This window comes from Scyliorhinus canicula, chromosome 8, assembly GCF_902713615.1.
Source record: "Scyliorhinus canicula chromosome 8, sScyCan1.1, whole genome shotgun sequence".
NCBI lineage: Eukaryota > Metazoa > Chordata > Chondrichthyes > Carcharhiniformes > Scyliorhinidae > Scyliorhinus > Scyliorhinus canicula.
The window spans coordinates 107,100,853-107,119,407 of NC_052153.1; the positions used below are offsets into that span (position 1 = coordinate 107,100,853).

Here is an 18,555-nt window from a genome sequence, read left to right on the forward strand (position 1 = left end):
TACACCCAACCCAACTGTTGGGACCCAATTTTCATGCCAGAGGAAAAAAGTCTGGAAACTTCCTGAACAGGCAGACCCATTTTCTTTAAAAGGTCCACCATATTCATGTTCCAAAGAGGTGTTGCTGGATAGAGTCAGGCCTGTTGCCTCCGTTGGCAGGTGCGAGGTGGAAATGGGGGCAGGCGGGTGGCAAGGCCGGCTGGCTAGGACACCGACCTCCGTTTACTGGGACATTGGCATAGTTTTCGTGAGGAATGTCAGGCCCTCAACCCTCACTGCACCCTCCCCAATCCCCTATCCATGTCTCCTCATACTCTATGTGACTCCCTCATATTCCCCATGCCACCTCCATCCCCTAAAACCTGAAGCCACCTCAATACCTTCTCATATTCTCCATGACTCCTCCATGTCCCCTCCATGCTATGTCCACTCACTCAGTCTCTACTATGGGAAAGCCTCAGGAGTCAAGCGGAAATGAAAAGAAACTTCTAGCAATCTAATAGAGCACTCACTCAAACACATTTGGTACTACAAAAAACATGTTCATGAAACCCAAGCAAAAAATGTAAATTATTTCAAGTGGTGAACGTGTTGTAAGAACAACATTTAAAAACCCAGAGTCTTATAAAAATAAAAAACAAACTTCACCAGCTGTCATTTAGGCAAAACAGTCCCACATGCTCCACCACATCTAGTTCATTAAGCACATCAAAGGCAGCTAATCAATTAATATCCTTTCAAAACTGTCTATACATCTTCTGCTGCAATATGTGGCTCTGGACATTTTGAAACTCAGTCGAGGATTCATAATGGGTTCAGCTCTAATAACAAGCCCTAGGAAATGTAAAACATTTCCCGGCTGGGTCACTGTCTGTGCGGAGTCTGCACGTCCTCCCCGTGTGTGCGTGGGTTTCCTCCAGGTGCTCCGGTTTCCTCCCTCAGTCCAAAGATGTGCGGGTTAGGTGGATTAGCCATGCTAAAGGGTTAACATTGGGAGGTGGTGATATAGTGATATTGTCACTGGGTGAGTAATGCCGAGATCCAAAGTAATGTTCTGGGGACCCAGATTCAAAATTTGAATTCAATAAAAATCTGGAATTAAAAGTCCAACGATCCTGGTCAGATACTAGAATAGTCCAGTGGTAGTAGCTGTGCTCCGAATGTTGTGCCAAATGAGGTAGCAGTTCAATCTAAGCTAAATGTCCACCATGGCCCCCATCTGCAACAACCACAGGTTTACTCCTGCAACAATGGCTTCAACAGGTGACAACAGGACAGGGGGCCTTATGGTTAGGGACATGTACATGGACGGTAGAGTAGCGACCCTGGGGGAACTCACGGAGAAGTTTCAGCTCCCAAGAGAAAACGACCCGAGATATATTCACCAACTCTTTTCAAGACCTGTTCATAATCAGCAACCAATAAAGTAGGTGGGTTTGGGGGGGGGGGGGGGGGGGGGGGGGGGACACAAACTAGCCATGGAACAGAGAGAAGAAAGAAAGAGGAGAGAAGGAAAGGAGGGGGGCAAACACACAAATTGAACATGAGAGACAAGCAGGGGGGACAAAATTGTAATTCTCAGGTCATATTCTTTAGCCTTACACATGAAGTAAGTAAGTTAGCATTTTGGCTAAATTTATAAAAGTGGAGTTTGTACTTCTAAACAACAGTAACACTAAACTTTAAAATCACAGCCATCTAAACTTTAACGGCTCTGATTAAATGCAGGCCTAAATTTCAAAGCTTCATTTTACACACATTATTCCTGTGTAGCCTCTGTTCTGTGCTTCACCATATTTTTCAGCAATGACAGGAAGGAGCAAGGGTAACACTCCCTGTTCTCGTTACCAAGGAGAATAAGTAGAGTTCCACATATGGACATTGATATACACTCAGACCACCAGCCTTCATTCTCTTTTGATTTAGAAGGGCTGACAGGACAATCAGCCCTTTATAATAAATAGGAAGTGAAGCCTGGTTTGTTACACCACCGCACTGGTAGCTTTACATCAGTGTTTGGCACTGATATTAAAGTTATAAAGTACAGGACACAGTAACATATCATGAAATGCTACTGACTTCAATATATATAAAAATTTTAATGTTACTTATCCAGCAAAGAGCAATAAATAAATCTATATTCATTTATAATAATGGCAGATCACTTAAAAACCCTAAGTTGCAATTCTGTAATTTCCCTATAGAGAGCTGGAACAATACTATGCATCCTGCTGCGTATAAAGCTCCAAGAACACCAAAAAGATTAACGAAAGGGTGTGTCTAACTGGTTACCACCAAGATTGTTTAACATATTCACGCAAATGTATTATCTTGCTGCATCACAATCTTTGGTAAGCAAGACAAATCGACTTTGAAAAGGTTTACACCACATCTATTAAGTGGTAAGACACATTCTGTTTCAGAGATTTCTGAGCTACCTGGTTTTTCACCACAAGTTCTGGACATGAACATTTCGATAATGACAGGAATCCCACTGAAAGAAAGAAGTTTCACTCGGAACACTGTCATCACATTTAAATGCTTCCAAAGGTAAGTCCAGTGTGGTCTTTGCTTTGCCAATGGGCATATATCAATTTACCAATTGATGAAAGACATTAAAAATGCTGAAACAACTCTTGTTGTAGACTGCTTCATCCACAAATATGATTGTTCAGCAGAGAAAATCTTTTAAAATGAGAGGCTCAAGTACCAACTGCAGAATCTCAAGAAAATATTTTGTAAATTTAAATATATTTACATTATCTACTGAAACATACCTTCTTTGAATTCATCAGCTGATGACTCCATTGTAAAAATCAAATGAAATGAAAAGTCACACACAATATGTAAAGTTGACAGTATGTTCACCCTTAGATCTTTTATATAAGCGGTGCACACTCAAAGGAAACAAAAATAACATGAAAACTAAAATCAGGAACTTCCTGTCCCCTTTCAATGGCCTTCTTCAAGGAGTGTTCAAAAAACAATGTTTTCTCAATTGGTTATGTTAACTTCTACTTCATAATTCTTAAGTGATCCTCCCTCTCTAACGCACGAGGGTGGAGTCAAATCAGCTTGTCGGCACTCATCTCTTCCAACATGTGATAAGACCAGCAACTACAGAATAGAGGCCAGCCACAGAACAAAACAAGCACTGCTTTATTTTGGCAGTTGCGTAATTGCAAAAATTCCAGATACTTACCATTGGCAAGGACAGGGAAAATAGATCACATTCTTTGATAGCTTACTTATACCACACCTATGATTACCATGCCAAAACTATTTGGAAGTGCAACAGCATTCCTACCCACAGTCCGTAGGGTCTCAAATACTGAATTTCAATCAGTTTTGTTCACTGATGATCAGCAGAATGGCTTACAGTCTTCGTACTGAAACATGTTTCTTTCCTTCCATTTTCGAACCATGGGGTGATTTTACTCTACCATGTTCAGTGGGAAAGCGGCACAGTCGGATTTGTCATCCTGACCCGATCTGGCTTTTACTTTTCATTGAGGGCGATGTGTATGAAGGGCAAGTTGATCTGTTCAATTTCCTCTCAAACAGGTTATCTGTTACTGCACAAAAACAGGGAGCTGATAAGCCTGTGTTACTTTCCTTTTGTCTGCCAAACAGGTTATGTTAAAATTATATCACACATCTTAAGTGTTTGCATCAAATCAAATAAGGAGTTTCATAATGCTGGTGTGCAATAAATCTAAGCATTTTCTTGGTTGAAAATGTGCTGGATGATACTGGTAATAAATAGGTCAGAGCAATCAGTAAATCAGTAAAGGTGTTCCCAGTTCGTTATTCACATCACACAGAGCCCTGCCAACCCATTAATGTCAGAAATATGGAGCGGAATTCTCAGCAAGGCCCGACACCGTCGTGAAACCCGGAGAGGTTCACGACGGCATCGGAAGCCTCGCCTGCCCCTCTATTCTCCACTCCCCGGGGGGGGGAGGGAGGGTTAGGAGGGCCGTACCGGGAAACTCGGCCGCCGGGCCTTGTCCGTGGCTTCAAGGCCCGGCGCACCAAGAATGACGCGGCGGCGGCGCCTAATGACGTCAGCCGCGCATGCGTGGGCTGAACAGCTCAAACCCGCACATGCGCGGTTGCCGTCTTTCCCCTCAGCCGCCCCTTGATCTTGCGGGGCGGCGGAGGGGAAAGAGTGCGTCCCGTTGAGGCGCCGGCCCGACGATCGGTGGGCACGCATCGTGGGCCCGTCCCCTCCCGAGCACGGTCGTGGTGCTCGATCCCCGAAACGCCCCCACAGGCCCCACACTTACCTGGCGCGGTGGTCGTTGCCGTCGTGAACAGGTCGGAAATGGCAGGCCGCTCGGCCCATCCGGGCCGGAGAATCGCAAAACCGGACATGCCATCTTGGGGGGGGTGGGAGAATAGCGGGAGGTGCGGGAGCGGACCCATCGTGGTTGCTGAAAATCGCGCCCATGTTTTTCCCTTGCTTTGCGAAAGAAGATGAGGCTGCTAAAACCTTTTGCACTTACTAATACACCACTTATGTAACCAAGGCCCAGAATCTGTTGCAGGAGCAAATTGACTGTTTCGTGCTCCAATCCTCTAGTGGTGAATTTAAGCCAAGATTTGAGGGCATGCTCATTACAATACATCAGAGCAAGGATATTGGTTACTTGGAAGCCGTTGACTCCTATTTTGATCACTTGAATAATGTCACCTTATTCGTCTGCATTTATTCCGCTTTATAAAAACAAAAATGTTCACATTTAGTCTATGAATCCTGTTTGAGAACAGATGGCAAATCTGTCAGTCAGTATACTTATTTTGTTTTCTGATGTTATTTCTCAGTGTAACACGAGCAGTAAATGTGGCTACAGGTACCTGAGATAATTGAAGGCTTCTAAATTGTAATTGTTTTCAGATGTTAGCGTACAAATTCAATTCAAAGCATAAGCTGTCTGATTGGAGGGGGGAAAATAATAAATATTCAATGAAAGTTCTGCGAGAAGTAATTTCATTATTTGTTTCACAGAGAAACTGGTGTTTATATCCAGAGCAACATAGCAACTCCTATTGCGTAGACCTGAAGTAGAGCAATTTTAGATTTATTTCCTGAACAAAATATTTACCAGTGCATCAGCTGATTAATTTTTTTTTAAACGCATTTTATTCAAACTTGTATCAAAGTAGGTTACAGCAAATAAACACCCCGGGAAACATTCTTCCCAACAATCAACTACACAGTTTGTACAGATTTTTCTCCTTTTTCACTACTCCCCTCCCCATCACCCCCCCCCCCCCCCCCCCCCCCCCCCCCCCCCCTGCGACGAACAGCTCCTCAAACACGGTCACAAACATCCCCCACCTTTTCTCAAACTCCTCTGCTAAGCCCCTTAACTCATACTTTATCTTCTCTAACCCAGGAAGTCGTACAGGTCACCCAACCAAGCTGCTACCCCAGGTGGCGATGCCGACCACCACACCAGCAAAATTCGCCGCCGTGCAATCAGAGAGGCGAAGGCCACGGCATTGAGCGTCCTCCTCTCCATGAGCTCCGGCTTCTCTGAAACCCCAAAAATCGCCACCAAAGGGTCCGGGTCCACCTCCTCCTCCACTATCCTGGCTAAGACCGCGAACACTCCCGCCCAGAATCTTCCCAATTTTTCACAACCCCAAAACATGTGCGCATGATTCGCTGGCCCCATCCACACCTCTCACACTCATCTGCTACCCCCTGATAGACCCCACTCATTCTCGCCAGAGTCATATGCACCCTGTGCACCACCTTAAACTGTATCAGGCTCATCCTTGCACAAGAGGAGGTCCTGTTTACCCTTCGCAGTGCCTCTCTCAGTACTCCCCAATTTATCTGCATTCCCAACTCCGCTTCCCATTTCTCCTTAATCTTCACCACCCGCTCGCATCCCTGCTCCCCCAGCTACTTATATATATCCCCAATTCTTCCCACCCTTCCACATCCGGAAGTAGCAGTCGCTCCAGCAGGCTTTATCCCGGCAATCTAGGAACCCCTTCCAGACCTTTCGTGCAAAGTCCCTAACCTGTAGATACCTGAACTCACTACCCCTCGGCAGCTCTACCCTCTCCCTTAGCTCCTCCAGACTGGTGAACCCTTCCTCCAAATACAAATCCCTCATCTTGACCAGCTCCACTTCCCTCCACCTCCTGTATACACTATCCATTCCCCGCCCCGGCTCAAACGCATGATTCTCGCACAGCGGCATTAGCACCAACATCCCTTCCACCCTAAAATGCCTGCTCAGCTGATTCCGTATCTTCACCGTGGACTGCACCACTGGGTTCCCTGAATACCTACTCGGAGCCATTGGCAATGCTGCCGTCACCATAGCCCTCAAACTAGACCCCTTACAAGATTCCTCCTCCATCCTCACCCACTCTGCCCCTTCTCCTTCCCACCACCGCCGCACCTTGTCCACATTCGCCGCCCAATAATAACAAAACAGGTTTGGCAACGCCAACCCCCCTGCTGCCTCTGCCTCTGTAGCAGGGTCCTCCCCACCCTCGGCACCTTCCCCGCCCATACAAAGTCAGAGATGATTGTGTCCACTTTCCGAAAAAAGCCCTTTGGTATAAAGATCGGGAGAGCCTGAAAGATAAACAATAACCTCGGCAGAATATTCATTTTCACCACTTGGACCCTCCCTGCGAATGTTAAGTGCAGGGTATCCCACCTCTTAAGATCCTTCCTGGCATCCTCCACCAGCTTCGTTAAGTTCCACTTATTCAGCCCCGTCCATTCCCTCGCTACCTGAATCCCCAAGTACTTAAACCTATCCCTCGCTACCATAAATGCATCCCCCCTAAATTAGCCTGCTGTGCCAGCTCATTCACCGGGTATACCTTGCTTTTCCCTACATTCAGCTTGTATCCTGAGAACCCTCAAAACCTCCCCAACAGGCCCATAATCCTTCCCATACTCTTCAGCAGATCCGAAACATACAGCAAGAGGTACAGCAAGAGGTCATCGGCATAGAACGGCACCCGATGCTCCCTCTGTCCCCTCATTATCCCCGGCCACTCTGCCGACCCCCTGAGAGCCATCGCCAATGGCTCTCTGGCCAGCGCAAACAGCAGCGGCAACAGCGGCACCCCTGCGTCGTACCCCTGGGCACCCCTGTCTTGTACCCTGTGGCATCAGCTGATTAATGTGGAACTTTAACATGGATAAATCCCCAGGGCATGATGGGATCTGCCCCAGAATACTGAAGGAGACAAGGGAGGAAATTGCTGGGGCCTTGACAGAAATCTTTGTATCCTCACAGGCTACAGGTGAGGTCCCAGAGGACTGGAGAATAGCTAGTGTATTCCTTTATTTAAGAAGGGTAGAAGGGATAATCCAAGAAATTACAGGCGAGCCTTACGTCAGTGGTCGGGAAATTATTGGAAAGGATTCTTCGAGATAGGATTTACTCCCATTTTGATGCAAGTGGACATATTAGCGAGAGGCAAAATGGTTTTGTGAAGGGAAGATAGTGTCTAACTAACTATATCCAGTTTTTTGAGGAAGAAAGAAAGATAATTGATTGAAGATCAGGCAATGGATGCTGTCTACATGGACTTCAGTAAGGCCTTTGACAAGGTCCTTCAAGGCAGACTGGTACAGAAGGTGATGTCACATGGCATCAGAGGTGAGCTGGCAAGATAGGTACAGAACTGGCTCGGTCATAGAAGACAGAGGGTAGCAGTGGAAGGGAGCATTTCTGAATGGAGTGCTGTGACTAGTGGTGTTCTGCAGGGATCAGTGCTGGGCCATTGCTGTTTGTAGTATATATAAATGATTTGGAGGAAAATGTAACTGATCTGATTAGAAGTTCGCGGACGACACAAATGTTGGTCGAATTGCAGATAGCGATGAGGACTGTCAGAGGATACAGATCGGACTTGGGCGGAGAGATGAACGATGGAGTTTAATCCCGACAAATGTGAGGTAATACATTTTGGAAGATCTAATACAGGTGAGAAAAGTACAATAAATGGCAGAACCATTAACAGTATTGACAGGCAGAGGGATCTGGGTGTGCTGGACCACAGGTCACTGAAAGTATTAACACAAGTGGAGAAGATAGTCAAGGTGGCATATGGCAAGCTTGCCTTTAGCGGCCGATACATTGAGTACAAAAATTGGCAAGTCATGCTGCAGAAGTATAGAACCTTAGTTAGGCAGAAGGATGTGGAGGCTTTGGAGATGGTACAGAAGAGGTTTACCAGGATGTTGCCTGGTATGGAGGGCATTAGCTATGAGGAGAGGTTGGATAAACTCAGTTTGTTCTCACTCGAATGACGGAGGCTGAAAAAAGTCTACAAAATTATGAGGGGCATGGACAGAGTGGGTAGTCAGAAGCTTTTTCCCCAGGGTGGAAAAGTCAATTACTAGGGGGCATATGTTTAAGGTGCAAGGGGGGCAACGTTTAGAGGAAATGTGCAAGGGAAGTTTTTTTTACAGAGTTAGTGGGTGCCTGGAACTCGCTGCCGGAGGAGATGGTGGAAGCAGGTATGATCGTGAAGTTTGAGGGAAGTCTTGACAGAAACATGAATAGGATGGGAATAGAAGGATACAGACCCAGAAAGTGTAGAAGGTTTTAGGTTAGACAGGCAGCATGGTCGGTGCAGACGTGGAGTGCTGAAGGACCTGTTCATGTGCTGTACTTTACTTTGTTCTTTGTAAATATATTTAAACATACATTTTAAAAGAAACACACATTGGCATCAGTAATTCATGTTAAACTATGGGTCTGGAACTGTGAACTGATTTTAAGAAACATTAAATTCCATTTAGCAGGAACCATTCCAGCCAGGTAGTATTTACAAAATAGAATTATGTTTTTACTTCAGCTGAACAAATGAGCAAATTTCAATGAAACACCTCTGTTTAAGAAGAAATTACTCACTCCAGGTCAGCAGTTCCAGTCAGATTCAGTCTTACTGGCAGCAATGACCAAAGCAAAGATAAACAGCAAATCGGTCATCGCCATGGATTTTACAGGGGAGTGGAGAGCTAAATAAAATTATATTCTCTATTTCTGCAAAGTCCACGGCAGAAATTCCTGGAAAATCCCATCCTGAGACACACATGCACAATTTCCTGAAAATAGTTACGTCTAGTGCTGTAGATGCATCATTACTTTGGTGCAAGTTTGCAGCAAATCCCTTGCCGGCTCCTAGCACTCCAGGCATAATGTGTTGGAAGTCGACCTCAAAGCGACACAATAGGTCATTATGTTGTAAGTGTGCATGGAACACCCGGAACAGCAGCCTCACCAGGGCAGCATGAGGGATTTCAAAAATGTTTACTGCAATGAACTCCAGGTATCAGGGAAACAACACTTTACTAATTGTCAGTCTGTATTTTTAAAGCATCTTCAATGTGCATTAATGAGACATTTGTTGTCTAGGCTAGATCACTGTTGGATTAGCCATCACCTCGGATTGTGGATTCAGGCCCCACCCAAGAGTCATGAATAGAATTTGGGCGGTACTCCATTGTAGTACTGGATCTACCCATAGCCACCCTACCACCGTCCCGTTATTTATCATAGAATCATTAGAGCAGGAGGCCAGTCAGCACGTTGCTGGCCCTTTGATGGAGTAATATACCTAGTGCCACTGCCCTGCCTTTTCCCAGTAGCCCTGCAGATTTTTCTTTATCAGATCACAATTTAATTGCCTTTTGAAAGCCTCTGCTGACACCTTGCCCACTGCACACCAGTGCATTCCAGATCCTAACCACTTGCTACTGAAAGTTTGTCCTTGTGTCGCCATTCTTCTTTTACCAATTACATTAAATCTGTGCCCAATGGTTCTCAATTACTCCACCAAAGAGAACAGTTTCTCTCCATCTACTCTGTCCAACCCCTGATGATTTTGAATACTTTTATCAAATAACCTCTGAACCTATTCTCAAGGAAACCAGTCCCAACTTTTCCAATCTTTCTACGTAACTGAAGTTTCCAATCGCTCGAAGCATCCTTGTAAATCTTTTCTTAATTCTCTCTAATCCTTCTTAAAGTGAGGTGTCCAGAACTGGACATGGTTCTCCAGTTGAGGCTGAACCAGTGTCCTATACAGATTTTCCTCACTTCTATGCTCTGTACACCTATTGTGAAGCTTTCTAACTGTTCTCTCAACCAATCCTGCCATTTTCAATGATTTATGCACATATATACCCAGGTTTCTCTGCTCCTGCACCCCTTTTAGAATTGGATCCTTTATTTTATCTCGTCTCTCTGCATTGCCTACCAAAATGAACCACTTCACAATTCTTTACATTAATTTCATCTTCCACTTGTCCACCCATCATTGTGAAGTTCTACACCAGGATTTCCAAAACATTTCGACCGTGGAAACCAGACTGACATCCCAAGAGCATCAGAGAACCCCCAAGGACTCACCAAATTCCACACCCTTTTTTGCCACAAATTAGGTGCAAACACAGACCAAATGTAAACAATTCTTTTCTAGCAATTTCTATGCATATATTAATCTGGTAATAAATTTAAAGTTCTCTGATTAAAAATGTATAAATCTTACGCATTGTCATTTTCAATGGGAGGAATGATACTGAAAAGTTTATTCTCATATCAGATATACGCTCACGTCTCTTTCCCTCACATTCCCTCACAAATGAACACACACACCCTCACATTCACACACAAACACACACATTCTCAAACACACCATAAGCCTCACTCGCGCACGCATGCATCCTCACGCACGCACGCACACATCTTCACACACAGCCTCACACACACTCACATCCTCACACACACTCACTCACATCCTCACACACACTCACTCACATCCTCACACACACTCACTCACATTCTCTCACACACACACTCATCCTCACGCACATACTCACATCGTAGAGTCATATTGTTGTACAGTGCAGAAAAGGCCCTCAAACCCATTAAATCTGCACCGACAATTACTACCACTAATCTTGCACTAATCCCACTGACGAGTCCCATATCCTTGAATGTGATGGTGTTTCAAGTGCTCATCCAAGTGCTTTTTAAAGGTTCTGAGGTTTCCAGCCTGCACTACCTTCCTAGGCAGTGAATTCCAGATTCTCACAAAGCTCGGAGTCATTTTACTCTTCTCAATTCCCCTCAGAATCTCCGGCCCCTCACCCTAAAACTATGCATCTTTATGATTGGTCCCTCGACCAAGGGGAACAGCAGTTTCTTATCTACCCTGTCCAAACCCTTCATAATCTCATACACCTCTATCATATCCCCCACCAGCCTTCTCTGCTCTAAAGAAAACAATCCAAGCCTATCCAGTCTCTCCTCAGATGCTCAGATGCTCCATCCTGGGCCACATCCTGGTGAATGTCCTCTGTCCCCACTCCAGTGTAATCAGTTCCTTCCTATAGTTTGGTGACCAGAACTGCGCACAGTACTCCAGCTGTGGCCTAACCAATGTTGTGTACAGCTCCAATAAAATCTCCTTGCTCTTATATTCTATGTCACAACTGAGAAAGGCAAGTGTTCCACATGCCTGCTCTTCCACCTTCAGAGATCGGTGAACAAGAGAAGCCTCTGAGCTTCCTAGTGTCCTGCCATTCATTATATACTGCCTTGTCCTGTTTCTTCTTCCAAAATGCATCACCTTGTGCTTATCAGGGTTAAATACGATCTAATAATAATTACTTGTCACAAGTAGGCTTCAATGAAGTTACTGTGAAAAGCCCCTATTCGCCACATTCCGGCGCCTGTTTGGGGAGGCCAGTACGGGAATTGAACCTGCGCTGCTGACATTGTTCTGCATTACAAGCCAGCTGTTTAGCTCACTGTGTTAAACCAGCCCCATATCCTTATCCTCCTGTAACCTTCGACTCTCTTCTGGGTGCCATCTGTAAACTTACTTACATCCTCACACCCAAACACACCCTCACACACATCATGTCCTCAAACACACTCATCCTCACACACATACTCACATACTCACGCACACACACACACACACTGCTGACACCAATGAGTGTTCATGACATGCAAATATATTACAAATAAGAAATGAAAAATGAAAATCGCTTATTGTCACGAGTAGGCTTCAATTAAGTTACTGTTGTAGAAGTGGATTTCATTTGGAACTTCGCTGATAGGGTTAATATAACAGTTCTGAAAAGCTCTGTGAAAGAGATGTCAACAGGTCAAGGGAGGAAATAAAGGGAGTGTGTTCTGACCGTATCTGTAAAAGCAAAGATGTCAGAAGGTTATGGGATGGAATATAGGGAGTGTGGCATTGGTACTAATTAATGTTCTGACCGTATCTGTAAAAGCAGAGAGGTCAAAAAGGCAAAGAATGGAATGAATGGGAACCGTTACTTTATTGCAGAGATAACATAATTAAGCTCGTTTGACCAGTTGGAACAAATAAACATTGAAATGTTAAAGGAAGGGCCTTGGAATGAGATAAGCCAGATGGCAATGGGATACAAAAACCTTTGTATTAATATTAATAGTGACTTGTGCTAATGATTATGTCAAAAATAACCTCCCGACCTCGAAGAATAATTCCATATATGTACATGTTCTGGATCCTTGCCAAATCATAGGTGTATCTAGGAATTTAAAGGGACCACCTCTAAGCTGTGATTGTATAAAGAGACAGTCCATATTTTGGACTTTGGCACTTCTCGAAGGTGGTTACCCGACTGCTTAGAGATTTGTCCCGGCCGTAAATAAACGAATATTCGTTACTGACGTGTTCGAGTGTTTTACTTCTGGACTGACGATCAGATACGTGAAAGCGCAATTCACACTGTGAAAATCCCCTAGTCGCCACATTCTGGCACCTGTCTGGGGAGGCTGGTATGGGAATCGAACCGTGCTGCTGGCCTGCTTGCTCTGCTTTAAAAGCCAGCGATTTAGCCCAGTGAGCTAAACCAGCCCCACAACAAGCCAACACGAGACTCAACATGCCACAAACTTTATCACTGCATCTCCCACTGCAAGGAATACAAAAATTCAACTCCTGCCTAATTCAACCATGCCGCAAACCATGTTTTCTGCTCTTGCAGGCACCATAAAATCCTTCCCTCCCTTAACCAACCTTTTACTATTCATATTTCTATTTTTCATCTGCATGCTGCTCCTCAGTAACTAATCCAAAAGCACAGCATTTGTTCTCACATGTAAGCTGATGCCACCCAGCTGTGCCTCACCATCACCTCTCTCAACTCCTCCATGGTTGCTAAATGATCAGATTACTGATTCAAAGCTTTGTCAGAACTTTGACAAAGGGTCATCTGGACTCGAAACGTTAGCTCCTTTCTCTCCTTATAGATGCTGCCAGACCTGCTGAGATTTTCCAGCATTTTCTCTTTGGTTTCTTTATTCTCATTCTTGTTTTCAAATCCCTCCATGGCCTCATCCCTGCCAATCTCTGTACTATCCCTACAATGCTCCGGGAGAGCTGCACATCTCTAATTCTGGTCTCTTGTGCATTTCTGATTGTTATTGCTTCACCATTTGTGGCTATGCCTTCAGTTACCTGGGCTGAGTTATAGGGTGCTCTCGCTATAACCCTGTCTCTTTTTTAAAAATTAACCTTTCATGGGATGTGGCGTTACTGGCTAGGCCGGCATTCCATGTGATGCAGGTACACACACAGTGATGTTAGCAAGGGAAAATACGGGCGCGATTCTCCGCTCACAACGCCGGGTGGGAGAATCGCGGGACGGCCGGGCGAATCACGACACGCCGCCCTGGCACCCCCAGTGATTCTCCACCCCCCCCCCCCCCCCCAAAATGGCGCGTCGCGTTTTGTGTGATGCCACTCAGAGAATCGCCGCTCGCCGTTTTCCACAGTGACCGGCGATTCTCCGACCCGGATGGGCCGAGCGACCTGACGAACCTGACCGGTTCACGCCGGCGTCAACCACACCTGGTCGCTGCCGGCGTGAACATCGCGCGACAGGTAAGTGTGGGGCCTGTGGGGGGCGGAGGGAGGATCGAGCACGAAGGGTGTGCTCATCAGATGTCTGGCCCGCGATCGGTGCCCACCGATCGTTGGGCCGGCGTCTGTAAACGACGCACTCTTTTCCCTCCGCCGCCCTGCAAGATCAAGCCGCCATGTCTTGCGGGGCAGCGGAGGGGAAGACGGCAACCGCGCATGCGCGGGTTGGAGCCGGCCAACCTGCGCATGCGCGGCTGACGTCACTTAGACGCCGCCAGCCGCGTCATTCTCGGCACGCCGCTTTGATGCAAGCGTCAAGGCCCAGCGCCCGAGATTCGCGCACCGCCGCTCCTAGCCCCCCGGGGAGGGGGGGAGGGGGGAATAGGGGGCGAGGAGCGGCCTCCGACGGCGGAGTGAAACACTCTGGGTTTCACTCCAGCGTCGGCTGTTTCTCTCCGTTTCGGAGAATCGCGCCCCACATCTTTAAGACATTTCCCCAAAACAATTTATTTGACCAAGGTTTAATATCTACTATGGGGCTTGATGTCATGCTTTGCATTAAAATGTTCCTGTGAAGCACTAGGAACACTTCATTATGCTAAGGGCACTAGGCGTGATTTAACTAAATGGGAATAAAGTCCCAATAGCGAGTGTGTTTAGCCACATGCCTCCTGGCGCTCGCAGCACTGAGAAACATCCCACTATTTACACGCCCTTGGATAGATAGGGTACCTCAGCAGTGAAAGTGCAGGCAAGGCCGCACATAGCCCTGTATTCTGCACTGAGAGCTCCACTCGCTGGAAATCCTCGGTGTAGTGAGAGGTCGGAACATTATTTTTAAATGTTGTCCCGCTCTCTGGAGCCCCCAACCCCAACTCAGTATGACGTTGCCCAAGGGCCCCCATCCCGCAACCCTGCATTCCCCCCCTCCCCCCCCCCCCCCAACCAATCACCCATGCAGGGCACCCCGGACCAATCTCCGCCACGCAAACAAATGCCAGCTTGGCACCTTAGCAGCGTCAACAGTGTCCCTGCCAGCTGGCAATGCTATCTGGGCACCTTGGCAGTGCCACAGTGCCCAGGTGGCACCAGCAGTGCCAGGTACCACCTTGCCCAGAGTGAAGTACCTGGGGGCCTCCTCTCCCCTGGGAGACCCCCACGAGTGCCGTTCCATCTGGTCCCCATTTGTGGAGATCAGTACTGAATGGCACTCGCCCGAGGTCTCCGAGGCAATGTAGCCCAGTTTATCACGCAAACCAGCCTCCCATCCATTGACTCTATCTATAATTCCCGCTGCCTCAGAAAGACAGCCAGCATAATTAAGGACCCCACGCACGTCGGACATACTCTCTTCCACCTCCTTCCGTCAGGAAAAAGATATCAAAGCTTGAGGTCGCATACCAATCGACTCAAGAACAGCTTCTTCCCTACTGCCATCAGACTTTTGAATGGACCTACCTCGTATTAAATTGATCTTTTCTCTACACCTTGCTATAACTGTAACATTATATTCTGCAGTCTCTCCTTCCTTCCCTATGTATGGTATGCCCTGTTTGTACAGCATGCAAGAAACAATACTTTTCACTGTATACTAATACATGTGACAATAATAAATCAAATCAAATCATCTCTGTTTTAAAGATGCATCCCTTCAGTCTGAGGCTGTGCCCTCGGGATCCAGTTTCTTTTACTAGTGGAAACATCTTCACTTTGGGTGGAGAATGTGGATCTTTGGAATTCTCTACCTCAAAGGGTTGTGGATACTTCATTGTTGAATCCATTTGAGGCTGGGATAGACAGAGTTGTGGTCTCCCAGTGCATTAAGTGATATGGGGAGCAGGAGGAACAATGGAGTTGAAGCACAAGATCAGCCATGATCATACTGAATGGAGGAGCAGGCTCGATGGGCCACAAGGTCTACCTGCTCCTACTTCTTGTGTCTTATGACAACGCACTTTCAGGCACATGCAAGGATGTACATTCATGCACCACTCTACTCAGTTAAACTGCATGGAAAGGAGTTGATGGCACTTCCTCTGAAGTGTTGCCAGCGACTGGATTTTGCTGTGGCTTATGGGCAGCTGGATAGGTTTTGCTGGAGAAGCCAAATGTCAAGCTTTGCTTGAACTGATGAGGAAATAATCAGGTGGCCTGAATAGAAAAAAAGTGCATTTAGAGATATTTATTGTGGTCGGGATATAGTTTCATGCAGTTTCCTTCAGGCTGGCGAATATAAAGCAATTGATCTCAACAATAATGTATATGAAAATTAGCAGAAGAGAATTAAAAGGCTGAATGCAGTTCGATCATTGGGCCACAGTAGTCGTTGGCATCTGTTATAGGCTGACACTTGCTTAATAAACATGTAGATTATTTAAATCTGTGCTTGCGGACAGGCAAATACAATTTTAAAATGAGGATCTTTGGTCAAGTGAAACCTTAGGAGTGTGTTGAAAAATTAACCTTCAACCCCAAAAAACAGTATGGCATTACGTATAAAGGGAGGTCAATGAAGTAATGTAAAGTATAAAGAACAGTTGCAAATAACCTAAGTTAGTAACAGAAATCTAAAAAGGCATTGAAAAACACTATGATGGACAACTGAATTAATGGTACGGTTTCTGCCCTGTTGTATTAGATGTCAAAATACAATTTAAAAGATTGCATTTGACCCAATTGAGTGACTGGTTGAGGCAAGTTTGATATGAAGCCATAGACATAAAAGGTGACCCAGATACACATATTGAAATGTTTATTATCTTTGAAGGCGTGTCTGGTTGCAATAGATGGGTGTGCAGTTAGGATTTTTCCAACAAAACTAACAAATAGTCTTAGCAAGTGTTGTGGCACCTAAAATTGACAGTGCCGTAGATTCTTCCCTTTACCCCAGCAACTAAAGGAAATATGGAAAGTCGTATGGAAGTCATTGGCTAATAGTCAATAAATCCCTGATGTCAGGGTTCGTTCCAATGTTTGAAGCACAGCTCATGTGGTCCCACCACTTAATAAGGGGAACAAATTGAAATTACTGGCTCATGAATTTAACATCATTGTGAGCAAGCTGCTGGAATTTTGTGTTATATGGGATGTAATTTATGACCATTCAGTGGTTATTTAAGATCCTTAGGCTTACTTCAGGAATTAGAAGTCCAGTCTCACTAACTGATTGAATTCTTTAACAAACTGAGATAATGACTGTCCTGTTGAAGTTTTTATCTAGATCTCCAAAAAACCTTTGGCAAAGTGTTACTTAGAAGGATATTGGAAAAATGTAATCATGGGATTACAGAAAAGATGGAAAACTGTTCACATGAATTTTATTAGATGAAAGTTTCTAATTAACATGCATGAATCAAAACGGGCCCTCGTGATACGTTAACCCCACAAAACTCTGGTAACAAAGTTGAGCTCTGTAGCCGCACTACTATCAGCCCAACGGAAACTCTCAAGTAAGAAAATGATGTGCGAAGTGCTTCTGGTTACTTCCAGTATAGGCCACATGAAGCTGAAGCTCCATGCTGGAAAAGACACTAATGTGGGTTTACCACGCATTTGTCAGAATTGCAAGGAGTTGTTAATTCATGATGTCAGCCACTCACCATGGTTCATTTGACCTGCATTGTGTAGTTTACCGCAGTGGTAATCACTCACAATTGAATGAGAGAGATTATACTAGCTCTACATAAAGCCACCCAACTTGTTTTAATTCTTTCATGGGATTTCAGCACTGCTGGCAAGCCAACGTTTGCTGCCCATTCAAAATTGCCTTTCAGAAGGTTTGGTGAGCTGCCTTCTTGAACCATTGCAGTCCATCTGGTCCAACTTGCAAGTTTGCTGCTTTTGAGTTACTTCTGTTGCATTAAAGTTTGTGCAAGTACTGTTGATTGTTTTTGGAGTTGTTGTGGTTAGTTGGTGTATCCATACAGGGAGGGCAGATGATTTTGTCGCTTGCCTATGTCATGTCGGCAGGAGATTTGTAGGTTATATTTTCAGTCTCTCAGGGTCTGCAACGTATAGAGAATGGGAGCAGAGGCTGCTGAGAAGGGAAGATCAGCATAGTGGGGAAGAAGGATTACTCTCTGCAGAAATTGCATTCATCATGTGATTTCAGGCAGCATTTTTCCTATCTGCAGCTCACCTAAAAGGAATACATCAGACAACTCAGATTCAGCAGGCAAGTGGTCACTGAGGTGTGCCACCTCCCGCAGCCTCATTGCAGAGTAAGGATGGCACTGTCAGTGGCTGTCAATTTAATTGTGACCCTCAGTTTCTGCATTTCAGGATGGTTCAAGGTGGGAGACGGCAATGCTATATCTCCCAGTATACTGGCCATCTCTGCATCTGGGAGGTGATGGAGACACTGGACACGAAGTGATGTGATCATTTCTGAAAAGAGAGTCATGTTGTCGAAGCTTTTTGTTTCACGCTCAGGATAAAAGTAAGAGTGCCAAAAATCAAATAATCACAACAATTTATTGTAGAAGAGAAAAGGGTGCTGATTGGTTGTTACATCAACTCTGATTGGCCTAGGCTTTGCCATGGAGAAAGCAATGGGAAACGAGAGGTTTCTCCAAGGTCCCCAATAATTCAACAAAAGCTTGAACACATTCCTTTTGTTTGCGGAGAAGGATCCCT

General features: G+C 45.4%; 1 protein-coding gene across 3 annotated transcripts in view; it reads right to left on the minus strand.

Moving 5' to 3' along the window:
* The window catches only part of LOC119970432 (tumor necrosis factor alpha-induced protein 8-like), a 142,052-nt gene that overhangs the window by 31,551 nt on the left and 91,946 nt on the right, over positions 1 to 18,555 (minus strand). The window contains exon 1 of one of the 3 annotated variants that reach the window (XM_038805042.1): positions 3,308 to 3,327. The exons of 1 other annotated variant lie outside the window; for it this stretch is intronic. Coding sequence is in view for 1 of the 2 variants with exons in the window: in XM_038805040.1 (XP_038660968.1) it covers positions 2,778 to 2,808 (31 nt within the window). In the remaining variant the exon portion in view is untranslated. Of the gene's footprint in view, positions 1 to 2,777; positions 3,000 to 3,307; positions 3,328 to 18,555 lie in introns of those variants that run through there. One more of the 3 variants, XM_038805040.1, reaches the window with a different exon arrangement.